This window comes from Myodes glareolus, chromosome 1 (genome assembly GCF_982192425.1).
Source record: "Myodes glareolus chromosome 1, mMyoGla1.1, whole genome shotgun sequence".
Taxonomy (NCBI): Eukaryota; Metazoa; Chordata; class Mammalia; order Rodentia; family Cricetidae; genus Myodes; species Myodes glareolus.
The window spans coordinates 114,117,234-114,133,507 of NC_142026.1; the positions used below are offsets into that span (position 1 = coordinate 114,117,234).

Sequence of the window (16,274 nt, forward strand, 5' to 3'; positions counted from 1 at the left end):
TAAAATGCACTGCATTTATAGTATAAAGATAATATTTTGAAATATGTACAATTGTGAAACAACAAAATTAAGCTAATTAGCAGATACAGCACCTCACCATTGTTTTGTGGTGCAAACACAAAAACCCACTCTCAGCAGTTTCCTAGTGTGCGGTGTATTTGATGACTGTCGTTGCGTGTTGTATATCAGTCTGTTGATCTTATTCTTCATGTGTAGGTGAATCCTTATAGCTGTTGCCCTCTTCCTCTCTGGTCATTGGTGACCACTATTCTGCTCTTGGCTTCTATGAATTCAATGTTTTCAGATCACACATATAAGTGAGATCATATGATATTTGTTTCTCTGTACTCAGTTTATTTTGCTTAGCATGATACCCTACGTATTCATTCATGTTGTAGCAAATGATAGAATTGCCTTCTTCCCTTCTCTGATTAAATAATATTCTATTTTGAAAAAGACCTCACTGTCCAACAATTGATGTTCATTCCATATTGTAGCTATTATGAATGACAAATGTAGTATTTTAAAACTTCCCTGAGCAAAAGTCAAATCCTAAACATATATACAAAGCTCTTAACTAATACTAATTGGAAAACAACTTGCAAAATACTGACTTTTAAATTCTAAGTATTTCTTCATTTTTAATCCTGAAAAGTACTATGAGATTAGCACAGAGCTTTAATGAATGAGTTTAAAGTTTATCCTTATTTTTATATTTAAATTTTGCCTGTGTTGTTTGAATATAGTTCTTCCTTGCAGATAATGAGCTAAAACTAAATTTCAGATAATTCTATAACATAGATAACGTGACGCTACTTTACAGCTAGGAGAGCAGGTTTGACCCTTGATGATAAAGTAGATGAGAGAAGGTAGCAAAGGACTTCGAGACAGAGCCCATCTTATCTAACGCCTGAGCTCTCTGGCAAAAAGCCAGAAGCTAATGGGTGAGTAAAGGGAGTGTCTGGAGACACAGTCTACCTAGCCAGTGCTGTAAGGAACACCAAAGTAGCCAATACCCGGGAATCTATAAATCTTGGTTATGTGTCCGTCAGCTGTCAACAGAGTATTCTGCAGGAAGTGCTCCTGTGCCTTCCCCGGCTTTCTACTGTTGCAGGAGTATGATGAGAGCAGGAAATGAGAGTCTGGCAAGACTCAGAACAAATTCAACAAATGTTAGCAAAGTCTACATCCAAGAGCTGTCAAGGGTCTGACATATAAAAGCACTGAGCATACAAGAGGACATGTTAGGGTCACTCATGATGAAGTAAGTTGATTCTTTATGGTCTGTGAAGATGAGGGCTCACATGCATAAGTTCTCATGGAGTGTGCCTCAAAAAAGTGAGCATGTGCTAGGAAGATTTCTTTATTGCTAGCATGGCTCCAACATCTTGGGTTGCCATTGTAATGGTTATGCCTTGGTATTTATGGTTAGTTTTCACTGGAATTGTTGGGCAGGAACAAAATGATCTGGCTATTTCAGACACAAAAGATAAAACAAAGATGGATTCTCTAAGAATTCAACATAATTCTGATGATCAGAACCAGAAGTCTTCCAGAATCAAGATGCCCAGATGCGAAGTCCCAGCAAAAGGAAGAGGGTTGCCGACCTCACGACCCAGCAAAACACAGGGCCTTTCCCTGTGCTGGATCTGCAGTTGTCTTAGACGGGAGACACTGTGGTTTAACCTAATTAATCTCTTAAACTAGGTCATTGCCTGAGCTGAACAGTAGAGTAGGAACCCAGCAGTGAAGGCCTGGTAAACACTGCTATGTTTCAATGAGAAGGGGAAAAGGGACTGGAAGGAATGTGGTTTGGGCCATGTCCTGGGAATGGTCAGATTCCCTTCTGGACATTGCTTTAAAAAGCTGCTACTGTCATCAGGCAACTTTGAAAAACCAAAACAGTTAGAGCTAGTTAAGGGTGCCTCCGCCATTTTCCAGATGTTGTAGAGATATAGCTAGGGAAACAGAAGGCCTCATCCTCAAAGGAAGGGCCACAGCACCTCCTATTTCTACTTGGCAATGAGCTTGTCTGGTCAGTGAACCCAGGCGGGGCGTGACGGTTAGGGAACACGTGCTTCTTGGGAGTTTCAGACATTCCCCCCAGTTTCGTCCATGACCAGGGAAGAAAGATCCTGATAGCCAGACACACACGCCTGTTGAGAGACACATCTCAAGATGCCCTTAACTTATCACAGACTTGGGAAGTTATGAACCCTCTACCTACAATGCCGTGGAAAGTCCCTGCGACAAAAGAAGGTCACCTCTCCCACGGCAGCATACATATAAGCCTGGTCATTAACCCAGACAAAATACTGATAGCAAGTGATTCTGCCAAGAAGTTGAAAGCATCTTTGAAATCTCTGACCTTTCATCTAAAAATAATGGTTAACTCTTTGGGGCTGTAAGCATACCACTTTAAAAGGCAGGTGATGCAGAAAAAAAGGTCCTGGCTATTTTCAAGGGCTTAACCTCGGTCAAAACACAAATAAAACAGAAAGACACATAGGGTCAGACTGCATGGATCGTTAATCTCCATATTTGCTCCCTGACCTAACTTGGTGGAACACATCAATATCCCCATGCTACTTCCAAAGAGATGAAGCGTGAAGAGATTAAATGGCATGATAGAGACCATACTAAGTCAGCAGATGACTCATTATCTGGACTCCCCATCTGGAGCCCAGCACCCTCTGCCTTCAGAATCCAATGCCCTCTTGAAGCCTTCTACTGTGCCCAGACTTGCTCCTCCAAGTTCCACCTCTTGACTCCCTGTCAAACCTTGCTTGCTTTCCCAATCTCTGAACCTGCTTTCCATCTCTTCCATGGTGTAGGCCAACCTAAAAAGTGGTTCTCTCAGCTGAGAATTTCACATTTATCTGTGAAGAATTTTTGAGTTCCTTTTCCTTTAGGGAGTGGAGTTATCCAAGCTGTGAACATTGAAAGAAAGGGAAAAATGGATTGGACTGCTCTACTGCCGGTCTTCTTCAGGGCAAAGAAAACACAGGCATGGTGGTTCATGCCTCTAATGCCAACACCCGAGAGGGAGAGGCAGGTTGATCTCTGTGAGTTGAGCGTCAGCATGATCTACACACAGAGTTCCAGGCCAGGCCAAGCCAGACCCAGAACTACATGAAAAAATAATGAAAAGGAAATAATTTAGTAAGTGGTAAGAATAAGTTATAAGAACAAATAATGGCCTCCATGAACCCAGGGACACTGAAGCAGACCTACATTGGACAAAGAGCCACTTGGATATCCAAAATATTGGAGATGTCCATTTCATTTTTATTATAAAATGTTTCATATAAAAATGAGTTTAAAAAATAATCTAAGGAAGAAATAATATGTAGGCCCTCCTACATACCATTTCTCTGATCTCTTCTCCACACCCTATATTTGATGCCTTATTTATTATTCAGTTTTTCTTTTTTAGGAAATTAATGTATGCATGAGGAATGTGTGCTGTTTTAGGTGTTTTCAACCTCAGAATAGATGGAGTCTTTTTACCGTCTGTGTTGTATGCACGCATGTGTGTGTGATGCTTGTGTGTATGTGATGCTTGTGTGTGTGTGTGATATGTGTTCACGTGTGTGAGAGGAGTGTGTATGGAACATCAAAAGACAACTTCAGGTGTTGGCCCTAACCTTCCACCATGTCCCTAACCTTCCACCATGTTTTGAGACAGGGTCTTGTTGTATTTTACCATTGTATATGCTTGGCTAGCTGGCCCACAGGCTTCCAAGTATTTTCCTCTCTCTAGTTCCTGTCCCACAGTAAGAGTACTAAGATTTTAGCTGCATGCTATTGTGCATGGTTCTACACGGATTCTAGGGAGCCAAGCTTAGATCTTCATTCTTGCACTGTAAGAGCTGTCCTCAACTGAACAACCGCTCCGACTCTAATAGGACATTTTTATGATAAGTATAAATTTTGTATAATTTGAAAATTATGTATGTTTGGCAATCCATATTGTGAGTATAATGTATTTTACATAAATACATTGTATACTATACGTGCTTTTAGGGTATATGAAGCGTTAATTTATGTTTAATTTTAGGAGCGCACTCATGAATGACATTTTTCTTTTCTAAGTAGAGCACTGAAGCTGTTTTTGCAGATTTATCTAGTTAAAATTCTACAACATCACTTGCTCTATCACAATGCATGAACTTTTCAACTTTGCTAAACTTTGCCAACTTTTCTGCAGTGATTATTTTATACCCTAGCCTGAGTATAAAAGCTTCACATTTCTCTGAATTCTTTAAAATATTTAGCATTTTCAGTTTTCTAAATTTTGTCAAATCAGTGGGTTTTTTAATAATACTTTAACTTAAGTATAATTTCTTTATTCCCAATTATTGGTATAACTTAATTTAATTTCTGTGTTTATTGGCCATTCCAGATTTTCTCTTTATGAATTACTTGCTGTATCTTTTATTCATTTTTCTGTCAGATTCTTTATGTTCTTATTGCTTTGTGTGGTTCATTTATAAACACTGATACTAATCCCATTTGTCAATCATATTCATCATGCAAAAGTGGTCTATTAGATAATAGATTGGATTGCTAAGTTTTGTCTTGCACAACAGTTTTGAAATGCAAATGGAAACTAAGCTATAGGCAAGAAGGTTGTTATTCCCTGAGTCTGTGAGTTCAGGAAAATTCTACACTGCCTTTGCATTTCCTTAATATGTCCTTTTCCTGATCTCAGAGAGTTCAACACTGGCCACTCAAATTTGATAATATCTTTATCTGTGTGTTAAGTGAATAGTTCAGAACAATGTCAATGCTGAAAACACTGAGAAAGATGGGACTTGGATTACTGAGCCTGCTAAGTGGATATTTCACTGAGTCAGAAACTGTTAGGAACTAGGTACATCCCAAACCATGACTTCTCGTGGGAGCACAGAGTCAGCTGTTAGCAGAGACATGAAGCATCCTAGACTGACCTCTGAAAGACTTTGCTCCCAGGAAAGTGTCTCATTACTACAGAAGCCCCAGACAACTAAAGAAAACAAAAGTAGACTAATAACATGATGATGTCAGTTGCATGGATATATTGGCTTGAGAATTCTCATTTGAAATCTTAAAGTAACTGAGACTATCTTTTTATTACAGAGGTGTGGCGAAATCTTGTTTGAGAACCCTGATCAGAATGTCAAATGTGTTTGCATGCTAGGTAAGAAGGCTTCTTGTTTCTAATGTATTATGCATGTTGATGTCATGTGGAGCCAATGTTGTTTTGATGTCTTACTGACTGCCTCTTATTCCATTGTAAGGAGGCTCATCAGTGTACTTGTGAGTTTACAAGCAGTATTAAAATATTTGTAGAGCACTAGAAGATGTAAAAATGATTTTTATTTTTATTTTAAGTCTTGGTCCATTTTTCTGAATCTCAATGCTTCTTGAATTACCAGGATAGCATGCTATTGAGTGCTTTGCATTTTAAAAAAAACTGTGATCAAAATGCAAGAAGAATCTCATAGTCATACTAAGTCTGAGATTATAAGATAAATAATAAAGCTGTTAGGTATTACAACATCACAAGATGCCCTCTTTTATAACACCTATGTGTTATAAACTAATTAGAAGTCAACCCAATTACCCACAATGCATCTGCATCCAAATAGCAATAAAATAACAAAATATATTTTTGTGGGATGATATAGCATCAATGCCCTTTACAGACTCAATAAAATATACTCTCCTGATAAGGAAGAAAGTCAGTAGTATTTTTTCTCACTATAGATTAGAAATGAGTCCCACAAAGTGTATGAGTGACATACTTAACCACCAAGTGAGAAATGGTGTAAACCATGGCAAAGTTCTAAACTGTAGAGCCTTGGGGCTGCTGTACGTTTGCCCAATGAGTTTTACATTGATTACAATGTAAAATTTGCAGTAGCAAGGGCAACTGAATGGTTTCAACTGTTTTATTTATATAGATGTTTGCACTTGTTCATTAAAATTACATCATAAACAAGGCAAAGACACTGTCATGTTAGTATCATCCATTTTATCTAGGGTCCTCATGTTAACACCCTATATTATTGGTAAAATGACCCAAAACACACACACACATACACCGTCAGGTAAATAGAGGCATGGGAAGATCTGTCATTCATAATGCAAGGTGATAGCCAAACAAGTAATTAAAAGCTACTCATGACTCAAAAATCAAACATGAAACAGATATCACATTTGTCTAGACTTCGAATACTTCCTATTCTCTTGTACTGCTATTTAATAAAGAATTGCTATGTAGAGTTCTCATGGTTTTGAATTAAGAAGAAAGTTTGTAGGTCTACTAGAACCTGGACATTTTAGCAGAAGCACATGAGCAGTGATGACAACATTCTTCTGCATACTGCTTTCAGCTATTCAGTGCTAGGTTTTAAATTTAGATTTATAAATTCCTCAAAAGCACTAATATCCCAAAAAATTAGTTAGAAATTATAGATAAAAGTAGATGGTAGACAGTGCGCGAGAGAAAGAGAGAAAGAGAAAGAAAGAGAGAGAGAGAGAGAGAGAGAGAGAGAGAGAAAGGCAGGAAGGAACAAAGAAATGAAAGAAGGAAGGAAGGAGAAGGAGGGAGGGAGGGAGGAAGGAAGGAAAGAAAGAAAGAAAGAAAGAAAGAAAGAAAGAAAGAAAGAAAGAAAGAAAGAAAGAAAGAAAAGAAAGAAAGAAAGAGAAAGGAAGGAAGGAAGGAAGAAAGGAAGAAAGGAAGAAAGGAAGAAAGGAAGAAAGAAAGGGGGAAGCAGAAAAAAGTTGTGTCTCAACCTTGGATTTGAGAAGGTGTCCTATGAACATGTTTTATCTATTCATCATTTAGTTCATTCAGTTCCACACAAAGTCACAGCTGTACTATTGTTGGAGTCCTTTCACATATAAGAAAATGGAAGCAAAGGCTCCAATATTTCAGACCACTTACCACAGTGAGAACCACTAAAGTAAGTTTACATTGCTTTTTTCCACCTGATCTGGTAACGTGACTCAGTCGTTAACTCATGATGCTAGTCAAGTCATTGACATCATCAACTTTGGATAAATTTTCCTAGGCTCTGCTTCTCTTGTAAGTGCTTGACTAATAACTAGCTAGGCAAAGGGTGGCAAAGGACTATCTAGTACTGAGATCTACTTAAAGAAAGACCAATTGCCTCTCCATCTTTTCTGAGTATATAGTGTGTTTTCTATGCCTGCCAGTAGGCATTCCTGATGATCAAATGTATTCCCGTTGATTTGGAATATATTGCTATTAATCAGTTATGTGTTTCTAACTACTACCATAGCTAAATTGAGCACGGAAAGTGACAGGTGAAAGGTTTCCTGGGCATCTTACAGAGCTCGGTCATTTATTGTAGCTCACCTAAGCGATGTCTGTTCTTGCACAATACAGATATCTCTGGCATGATCAGTGCATTAGTCATTAGCCTTGTAGAATTCATTAGTGTCTCTTAATGATACAGAACTAAATACTACAAAAGGGAAATGAGAATAAATGTTCCAATTGAGAACACATAGGAAGAGCTATTATATGCTACCTATAAATACTGTGTATTTATAACCTATAAAGCAATTGGGGTGTGTAGAGGTCATGGTGGACACTTGGAGTTTCTCACGCAGTGGAAATTGTCTATGTCCTGAAGGACCTTACACTGAAGAGGTATTTATTTATCCCTATTTATCCCTTAAAGTAATTGACGCAAGTTTTAATTCAAACTTTGATAAAGTCCTCTGGCATTACAGATAAAAGAATACCAAAATCAAGCTCTCCTAGTATCAATATTAAAGGATCAATCTGTCATTAGACTACTGCCTCAGCGGGAGTTCCATTCTATGAGCTGAAGAGAACAAAAAGCGTTCAAAGGATTCATTTCTTTAAGATAAGCAAGAGAAATTCACGTTATTATTACATGTAACTAAAACCGAGACCATTTTTTGATTTCTTTAAGAAAGAATGTCTATATGAACACTCCACAAAGGGCGTCTCCTCTGCCTTGTGTGAGGCACAGTAGGTTCCTTCTTCCTTTAAGAGGAACCTGAAAATGTGTCTTTCCCCTTCCTGGAACCCTTCTTGAGAAAATATTTCATCTACAATCGCAAACGATAAGGTGTCTGGTACTGTAAGGGACTGTTAAGTTTTATAAATGTTTTCTCCGGTGATATTGTAACATTGCATTGAGTTAATCAAAATTTCCAACTAAGAGAACAAAATAGATACAGTCTGTATTTCTGAACACTTTATCTTGGATCTCTGTGCTACCCAGCATTGATTCCTGATGAGGGCCAACCTAAGCTATCCACATCTTTATATTATCAAGTTCATGGGCCTTTCTTCCTGGGTTCCTCTTCCCTTCCTACCTACATTCCAGTTTTGGGGTACCTGTCTGGATTTGGGCTATGCTCTGGTTTCAACATGCTTGATACAGAATGTGCATGAGGGTCATTAGCCAGGTACAGGTTTGCAGGTCTGTCCTCTTCTCTACCAGTGAATACTCAGATCATTATAGCAGGGGTGGTGGCAGTGTTTGTATGTTGAGTTGTCTACCTTGTGACTTTCATGAATAAATCACCCTCTCAGAAAACCATGCTGCTGGCTCATTATCGTAGCAGATATGTAAGTGTCATAATCACCTTGAGGGACTCCAAAGCACTAAATCCGATACAATTTTAAGTGAGAATCAATTACTGTCTTGCATGGTTTTTGCAGAGACTCGTTTCTAGTTTCGGAAGAACAGGACAGGCCAGGTTTGAAGGCAGATTGTGGGCTGCACAGCTGCCTGCACTGAGGACTAGCTGCTTAATCCTTAGAATTGTTCAGGGAGGCCAACCTTGGCCACAAGTCAGCATGCAAGCTATAATAAGTGGCTCCTCTGTTCTCTGCTTCACACTTAGGTCAGTGACTTCAAGCTCCCTCCATTGCAAACCCCATATCTACACTCAAACACTATGTACAGATCTCTCTTCAATTCTAATTAACCTTAAAGCTTATATAATTAATAAAAAGATATGAAACTATAAGACAAAATTTTAACCTTAATAAAATGTAAGGAAGTGATCCTTATATAAAGGAAAAGAGACTGACAGAGAATTATCTCCTAATTTTGTACATAATGCATGGACTATGCCAAGTTACTAAAGTTACTTTCCAAAGGTGTGAAAGTGTTGGCCAAAAAGAAAGGAGAATATTTAAAAGAATGATTGGTGTTGATTCAATTCTTCTTTTATGTGTTAGCCATGTTTTGTAAACTTAGACACTTTTTTTATAAAAAGAATTTTTTTAAAACAAAGAGAGAGATCGGACGTGGTACTTCTTTCTATTCCCATTTCTCTTACTTTTTAAATAGTGTTCTATAAAAATAAAAATCCTTAACTTGTTGTATCTTATGATATTTTGGCTCAGTTTCCTACTTTTATCAGGGCTGGGTTTTCTTCTAATTTGGAATATTCTGTGGCTTTGCTGCTATTTCATACTGGAATCCATTCATGCTGATAAGTTGTTTTGCTTCTGAATGTTCTGGAAGAACTTGATTACCTGTCTGGCTTACACGAGATGTTCATGTTAGACATTTGAAATTTGCTATATAAATGCTGAGCTGGATTGGTAATTTTCACAGTAATAGGAGACCTTAAGGTCAACATTTTTTTTTTAATGCTCAACACAAAATAACAGGGTCTGTGTTCCAGCCCCAGCTCTGAAACACTGACTGTAAGCTCTGCTCACACAAGCAGCTTGATATGGAATTCAGGCTACCATTTATAATTTTCCTACAAGATGGAAAAAGAAATATCTCTCTCTTCTAGATCTAGTGGCTTTTTACCCATGATAAAATGAGAAATTTTACAAAGTAATGCCTATTATGGGACCAGCCCTAAATATTAGTTATCTACCAATAAGTTGATAAATAATAAACAATGATTTTTCTTTAGAAAATAATTATTGATTGAGGCCACTGATGGTGCTTTGAAAATGAACCAAAAAACTGAGACATTGTACAAACATAAAGATGACTTTACAAATATGAATCTGTTGTTCAAAACTACATGAACTAGATTTCTTCAAGCACCTTCCATCCCAGGACACTATGGGAAATAGTCGGAACCAAAGACCAATGGGAGCAGTCTTTTCTTTCAAAAGGCTTCCAATCCAATGAAATTCAACTTTTGAAACCCAAAATATGAAACATGAATGTAGGACTTTTAAAAAGCCAAATGTATTGAGACTTCAAAGACCGGAATGCATAGAGGGGAATGGAAGGAGACCTGTGTTTACCTTTGAGTGCCAACCAAGTGGCAGGACTGGGATGAGCTAAGAGTTCCCCTCAAAATCCCAGAGAGAGCAATAGGAGTGTTCAAGAAGTATTCAGGCCACCCTCGGGGTAAAAGAAGACACTTGTAAATGAACAAAAAGTTCAGTGGAGATAACCGGCTATTGGCATCCTCTCCCAAAATGACAGACATCTTAGCTGGTCAACGGCTCTGGACTTTCGGGTCTGGCTAGCAGGAGTAGTTTCGGTTTAGCTATAATGGACCATGAAATACTCTATAAACTCATTTCTGCTGCATAGTATTAAGCGAAAATATAAGCCAGTTACTTATAAAATGAACCCTTTTTATTTTATGTGTATGTGTGTTTTGCATGGTTGTAAGTATGTGCACCAGACGTGTACAGTAGCTACAGAAGCCATAAGAACGTGCCAGATGTCTGAGAATTGGAGTTCTTCATGATTCTGAGCCACCATGTGGGTGCTGGGAACCACATCCTGGTCCTCTATAATAGCAGCAAGTGCTTGTAACCTCTGAGCAATGTCTCCAGTTGTGGTTTCTTATTTCTTAACACAGCATCTAATGATGCAGCTTTGACTCTCCTGGTACTTACTATGTAGCCTAAGCTAGCCTTAAATTCACAATGATTACACCTTCCCCTGCCCCTGCTTTCTGAGTATAGAAAATTAAGCCACTATGACAAGTCATTTCTGGTGGGATCTTTTTTGATGAATAATAAACAGTTTGGGCATATTTTAAGTATTAAACTACCTCAGTTTGTCCAAGCCAGTAGACCATTTCATGTACATGTTTGCTGTTTAGAAATAATTAATACGAGAAACGATAAACAAAAATATTTATAAGTCATCTTTATTGGTTACCAAAGGTTACTGCAAGAACTAGTTTATGTTCACCTGGCTTTAAAACTAAGGTCCACACTTGAGTTTTGACTCATCCAAGTTATACCATCTCACAGATTTGACTTTTAACTTACATGTGTGAAATATGTCATTCCTGTCATTTGCACACACACACACACACACACACACACACACACACACACACACCCGTTTTCTCTTTCCCTGTGTTTGTTTAAGTGATGAAATCTCTGGGCACCATTTTCTAACTGCAACAAAAGACAAAATGGAGTGGGGACATTCCAAAGCAAGAGCAGCGAAAAGGAAATTCCCAGCACTCCCCCGAGCCCTGCTTTGTCTTAGCATCAGTCTTGCACCAGCTGGCAGGCTGTGTATTTGTCCACACACTCCATGCTGTCCCTCGGCCTCACCCCACAGCACATTACCCACAGAACATAAACATCAAGGAAGCAGGGACGCGGTTTTGTTCCCTGCTGAGCATCCAGCACCCGGAGCATCTCACTGCCCATTTCCTAATAGGACCCCGTCATTTGCTGAGAGGATACATGCTGATGCATTTGTGACAGCAGCGCAGTCACCTGCAGGCATCGCTCAAATGTGTCAGAGCCAGGTTGTTACAGCACAAAAATAAATAAATAAATAAATAAATAAATAAATAAATAAATAAAACAAAACAACAACAACAACAAAAAACCTCTGTTAGGATCTAGCATGGTCAATACCCAGGTCAGATTCTCCGGGAACAAAAGAACAACTCCCAAGCACAACGTTCTATATTTCTGGATAAGAAATACGTCTTTCTCTACATTAATTAGACCGTGTTGTGAGATTGTGAGGTGGAGAAGATTAACAGTATTTGTCGGGGTCTGCTGTACGCCCCACCCTCCCAACCCTCTGCTGAGCACAAGGACTGATGTGATGACGAGCAAGGCAGCATCCATTCTGCCACTCAAATCATTCCTGGGCACGATGGGACGCTGTGTTGACGAATGAGGAAGCCGATTATTTCATCTTCTCTATATTTATAAAAAATAAATAGATAGGAAAACTTTCAGCCTGAGGTTTATGCTACTAATCTTTATTCCATAATCCTACGGCCTTTTCAAATTTTATATTTGAAAGTCAGTATTGCTTTGCATGAGGAAGCAAGTCCCCCAGTTTCATGGTTGCTTTCCATAGACTGTTGCTGCTTGCATTGCCACAGCAACAACAGATCTTGCTTTTCAATGAAGCTGGGCTCCCGGGCTCCACCAAGAGTGAACTGCAGCCTGGCAACTCAAGAAAAAAACCCATCTACTGGAACCAGAGTTGTCCAATCCAAACATGATAAAAGTCTTGCGACAGCTATGTCTTCACCCTGAAGGTAGAGAAGGTGAGGCTGCTGTAGTACGAAGAGCAGGGACCCTATGTTCTGTCCCGCCCAGCGAGCTTGCTCATGAAATAATCACACAGAAATTGTATTAATTAAATCACTGCCTGGCCATTAGCTCTAGCCTCTTCTTGGCTAACTCTCACATCTTGATTCAACCCATTTCTAATAATCTGTATATCACCACAAGGTCATGGCTTACAGGGAGAGATTCTAACCTAAGTCTGTCTCATGCCAGAGATTCATGGCATCTCTCTCTGCCTGCCTTCTTTCTCCCAGCATTCAGCTCTCTTTTCCCCGCCTCTCTAAGTGCTGCCCTATCAAAAGGCCAAGGCAGTTTCTTTATTCAACCAATGAAAGCGACACATAGAAAAACCTCCTACACCAGACTACACACCCCTTTACAAAGCTGCAATTGAAAACCATGTGCAATTAGCAAACATTTATAGGTGTGTACTGTGTGTCAGTCTGGAGATACAAGGACAGTGAAGCTCAGCCTTTGAGCGAGTCATGGTTAACACAAACAATGGTGTCATAGCCTGCAAAACCATAAGGATGGACCTCTGTCCATGGGAAACAGTGAACTATGTCTGGAAAGACCTGAGGCAATATGAGAAGGAGCAAATGAGAAGCAACAGGGAAGCCTGGGGAAGCTGAGGTGGGAACCTCTTGGGAAAGGTGTTGTCAGTTTTAGGCAACAAAGCAAATGGTGCATGCAACTTCAGGTGGCCAACTAGAGACTCTGCGAGAAGGTAAGTGTGCCTGCAGAATAAAATAAGAGAGAACAAATAGCTAATTAGATATGAGGAAGAACAGGACCAGAAAATAAATAAAAACTGCAAGCATGCTTAAGTAGAAGATCTACAAAGTGACACGAGACTTTAAACAGGTCACCTACTCAGAGTTGTGGATGCCCAGGAGGAAGACAATATGAGAAAGACACCAGTTTAGGAAATTATAGCAATCATCAGGTGAGAAATGTTGAGTCCTGCCTGAACTGAGACAATTGTCACTGAGGACAAAAGATGCAAGATACAGGAGTCTTTGAAAGACTGTGTCTTATCTCAGGTTTCTGCTGCTGTGAAGAGACACCATGGCCACAGCAACTCTTATGAGCGAAAGCATCTAATTGGGGCTAGCTCACAGTTTCAGAGGTTTAGTCCATTATCCTCGTGACAGGACATGGTGGCACATGGCACCATGTAAGAAGTCATTTTGCTGGAAAAGGAGCTGAGAGAGCTAAACCTTGATCTGCAGGCAAAAGGAAGTGAACTGTGTATCATACCATGTACCTCGAATTCTAATTGATCTTGATAATAAAAACCCAGAGTTAGATAACAGGATAAATGCTGAAAGTTCAGAGAAGTAAAGGACCCAGTCACAAGAGAGACCTTTCACCTCTACTGAATCCTCAGACCAAAGTGGGCAAGATCCTGTCTCCACAAATCCTCAGACTAAATGCCCTGAGCTCCTGTCTCCTCCCACCTTATATTCCTCTCCCTACCCAGCCATATCACTCCCATCCCCACCTCCCTAGTGCTGGGATTAAAGGTATGAGCCCTGTTTCTCTTTTAGACTGACTCAATCTTGTGTAGCCCAGGGTGGCCTTAAACTCACAGAGCTCCGTCTGCCTCTGTCTCCCGAGTCCTGAAATTAGAGATGTGTACTGCCACTGCCTGGCCTCTCCAGCTGCCTACTGTGGCTAGCTCTGCACTCTGATCTTCAGTCAAGCTTCATTTGTTACAGTACAAACAAAATATCACCACAACACTGAGTATAGCTTTAGCAAAGGTGACCTCAAAGTTCACCCCCATAGTGACACACTTCCTCCCACAAGGCCACACCTCCTCATACTGCCACGCCCTTCGGGAGCCATTTTCTTTCAAAGCACCACAGTGATAGGACGTTGCACAGGCTGAATGCAGGAGACGCTGCTAAGCACACAGAGGTGCCCCCCCCCCCCCGCCTCCTGCCCTGGACAGCACAGGAAGGACGTGAGTCAAATTCTAGATGTGATAAATTTGAGGTACCCAGAAAACTTGGGTATAGGAGAGAATCTGGAGTTCGCAGGAGAGATCTTCAGGTGAGCAGTGGTATCAGCACATTAGGAAAGACACCACTGAGGGCATGGTGAGGAGTGATAGAGAATAAACCTAGGAACATCTAGAAACAGGTCCTGGAAGGGTCCAACAGGTTCAAGACGAGTCTATAAACAAATAAATGTGTAGGAGACTCAGAATAAAAAAGCAGAGAGGCAAGAGAATGGTATGTAGTAACCTTAGCCAAGAGGAGAAGGGTCAGGTGAGATCCCAGCTGACAGATACCTGAGGGACATGTGAGTAGTGGTGCCATCAATCAGCAAGCCCAGGGGCAGAGGGTAAGGTGAAGCCAAGTGGACAAGGAAAACTTAGATGGAGTAAGGACCTCCTGGGTGAGGGAAAGGAGCAGCTGAGATGATTCCATCCAATCACTTCCCAGCTTAGGAAGCAGGGAGAGGAGGAGCAGAAAGGGCATAAACAGATAGGTTAGTGTGAAACTAATATATGAAATGAAAAAGACTTTATGAGATATAAAATGTTATATATGTTTATATACATATAAAGCAGAAATGTGTACCTAACATACGGAAGTGTATATATTATATCTCTATGTTCTGACAGATTTAACCATGTATATTACAAAAAAATACAAAAAATGTTAAAGCATTGAATGATAAATACTTGTGCCCATTAGATCAACTGCCATGTGTATAAAACCAAGTCCAAGAACCTGGTTGATGTTAGCAACTGTGAGCTAATATGTCAAGATCCATTCCTTAAAATAAAAATACATAGTTCCAATCTTCATGTATTTCCCAAGCACACATTTCAGAGAAGTAAATACTCTCTGCTCATGAAGACCCTCCCCTTCTCTTTTCTCCTTAGCTGCCTCTTCTCCTCCTCCTCTTCCAATGGCCGGCCAAGGTAACCTGCATGGTGATGCCTCCTAGATCCTAACTCACAAATCCCTCCCTTCATAACTAAAGACTGCATTCTTTCTCCACTCTTTACTTAGCCTGCACATTCCCAGGGAGTCCTGTCTTATCTATTGTTCTGACCCAAGCACTCAGCATTGTCCTACAACTCCTAAGATACACAGAACAATCCTAATGGAGATATAAGAAATTCATAACATTATATGTTCCTTCATAACCTTCTCCCACTTCCAGTGGTGACCCAGAAGGCATTGGCATGGCCTATCTTGGCCAAGAGAGGCCTCACAATCACCTCCACCCAGGTGGTGTGAAGCCACTTACATTCTTGGAATGTTGGAAAGAACTAGGAGATGTTGGTTCCTTCTTGGCCAACTCCACCTCTTCTTCTCCACCCATGGTTTATTCCCTACACATTTCATGCTACCGGAAAGACTCTCCCTAGGAAGCTTAGCTTATATCCAACTGTATTTTTATAGTATTCCCGTGCCCTTCTCAGGGTTGACCTGAGGACAACCCTAGTGCTCTTTACTGAAGGAAGAGCAGTTTATGAATGCATTGCACTGCAAACTTGCATTATTTAAGCAGACAAATATTCACACAGAGTCCCTTATGAGGTCCCATGCTGTCAATTGCCAACCATCTGCTTCATAGCTATAAATATGCAAAGTTTTTTTTAAGTTTTATAAACATTGATAAAGCATAGGCATTTTAAGGGTAAAACAAAGTTATCCCGATTACTATACAAAATACTTATTTTCCCCATTGTACCTATTGATGCCTTTGT

General features: G+C 39.8%; 1 protein-coding gene across 3 annotated transcripts in view; it reads left to right on the plus strand.

Moving 5' to 3' along the window:
• Nucleotides 1-16,274, plus strand: part of Pde7b (phosphodiesterase 7B) — a 319,484-nt gene that overhangs the window by 88,554 nt on the left and 214,656 nt on the right. For 2 of the 3 annotated variants that reach the window (XM_048425265.3, XM_087911509.1), the window contains exon 2: nucleotides 5,122-5,182. In XM_048425265.3, coding sequence (XP_048281222.1) covers nucleotides 5,122-5,182 — 61 coding nt within the window. Of the gene's footprint in view, nucleotides 1-5,121; nucleotides 5,183-15,440; nucleotides 15,480-16,274 lie in introns of all 3 variants that reach the window. The other variant, XM_085689065.2, reaches the window with a different exon arrangement.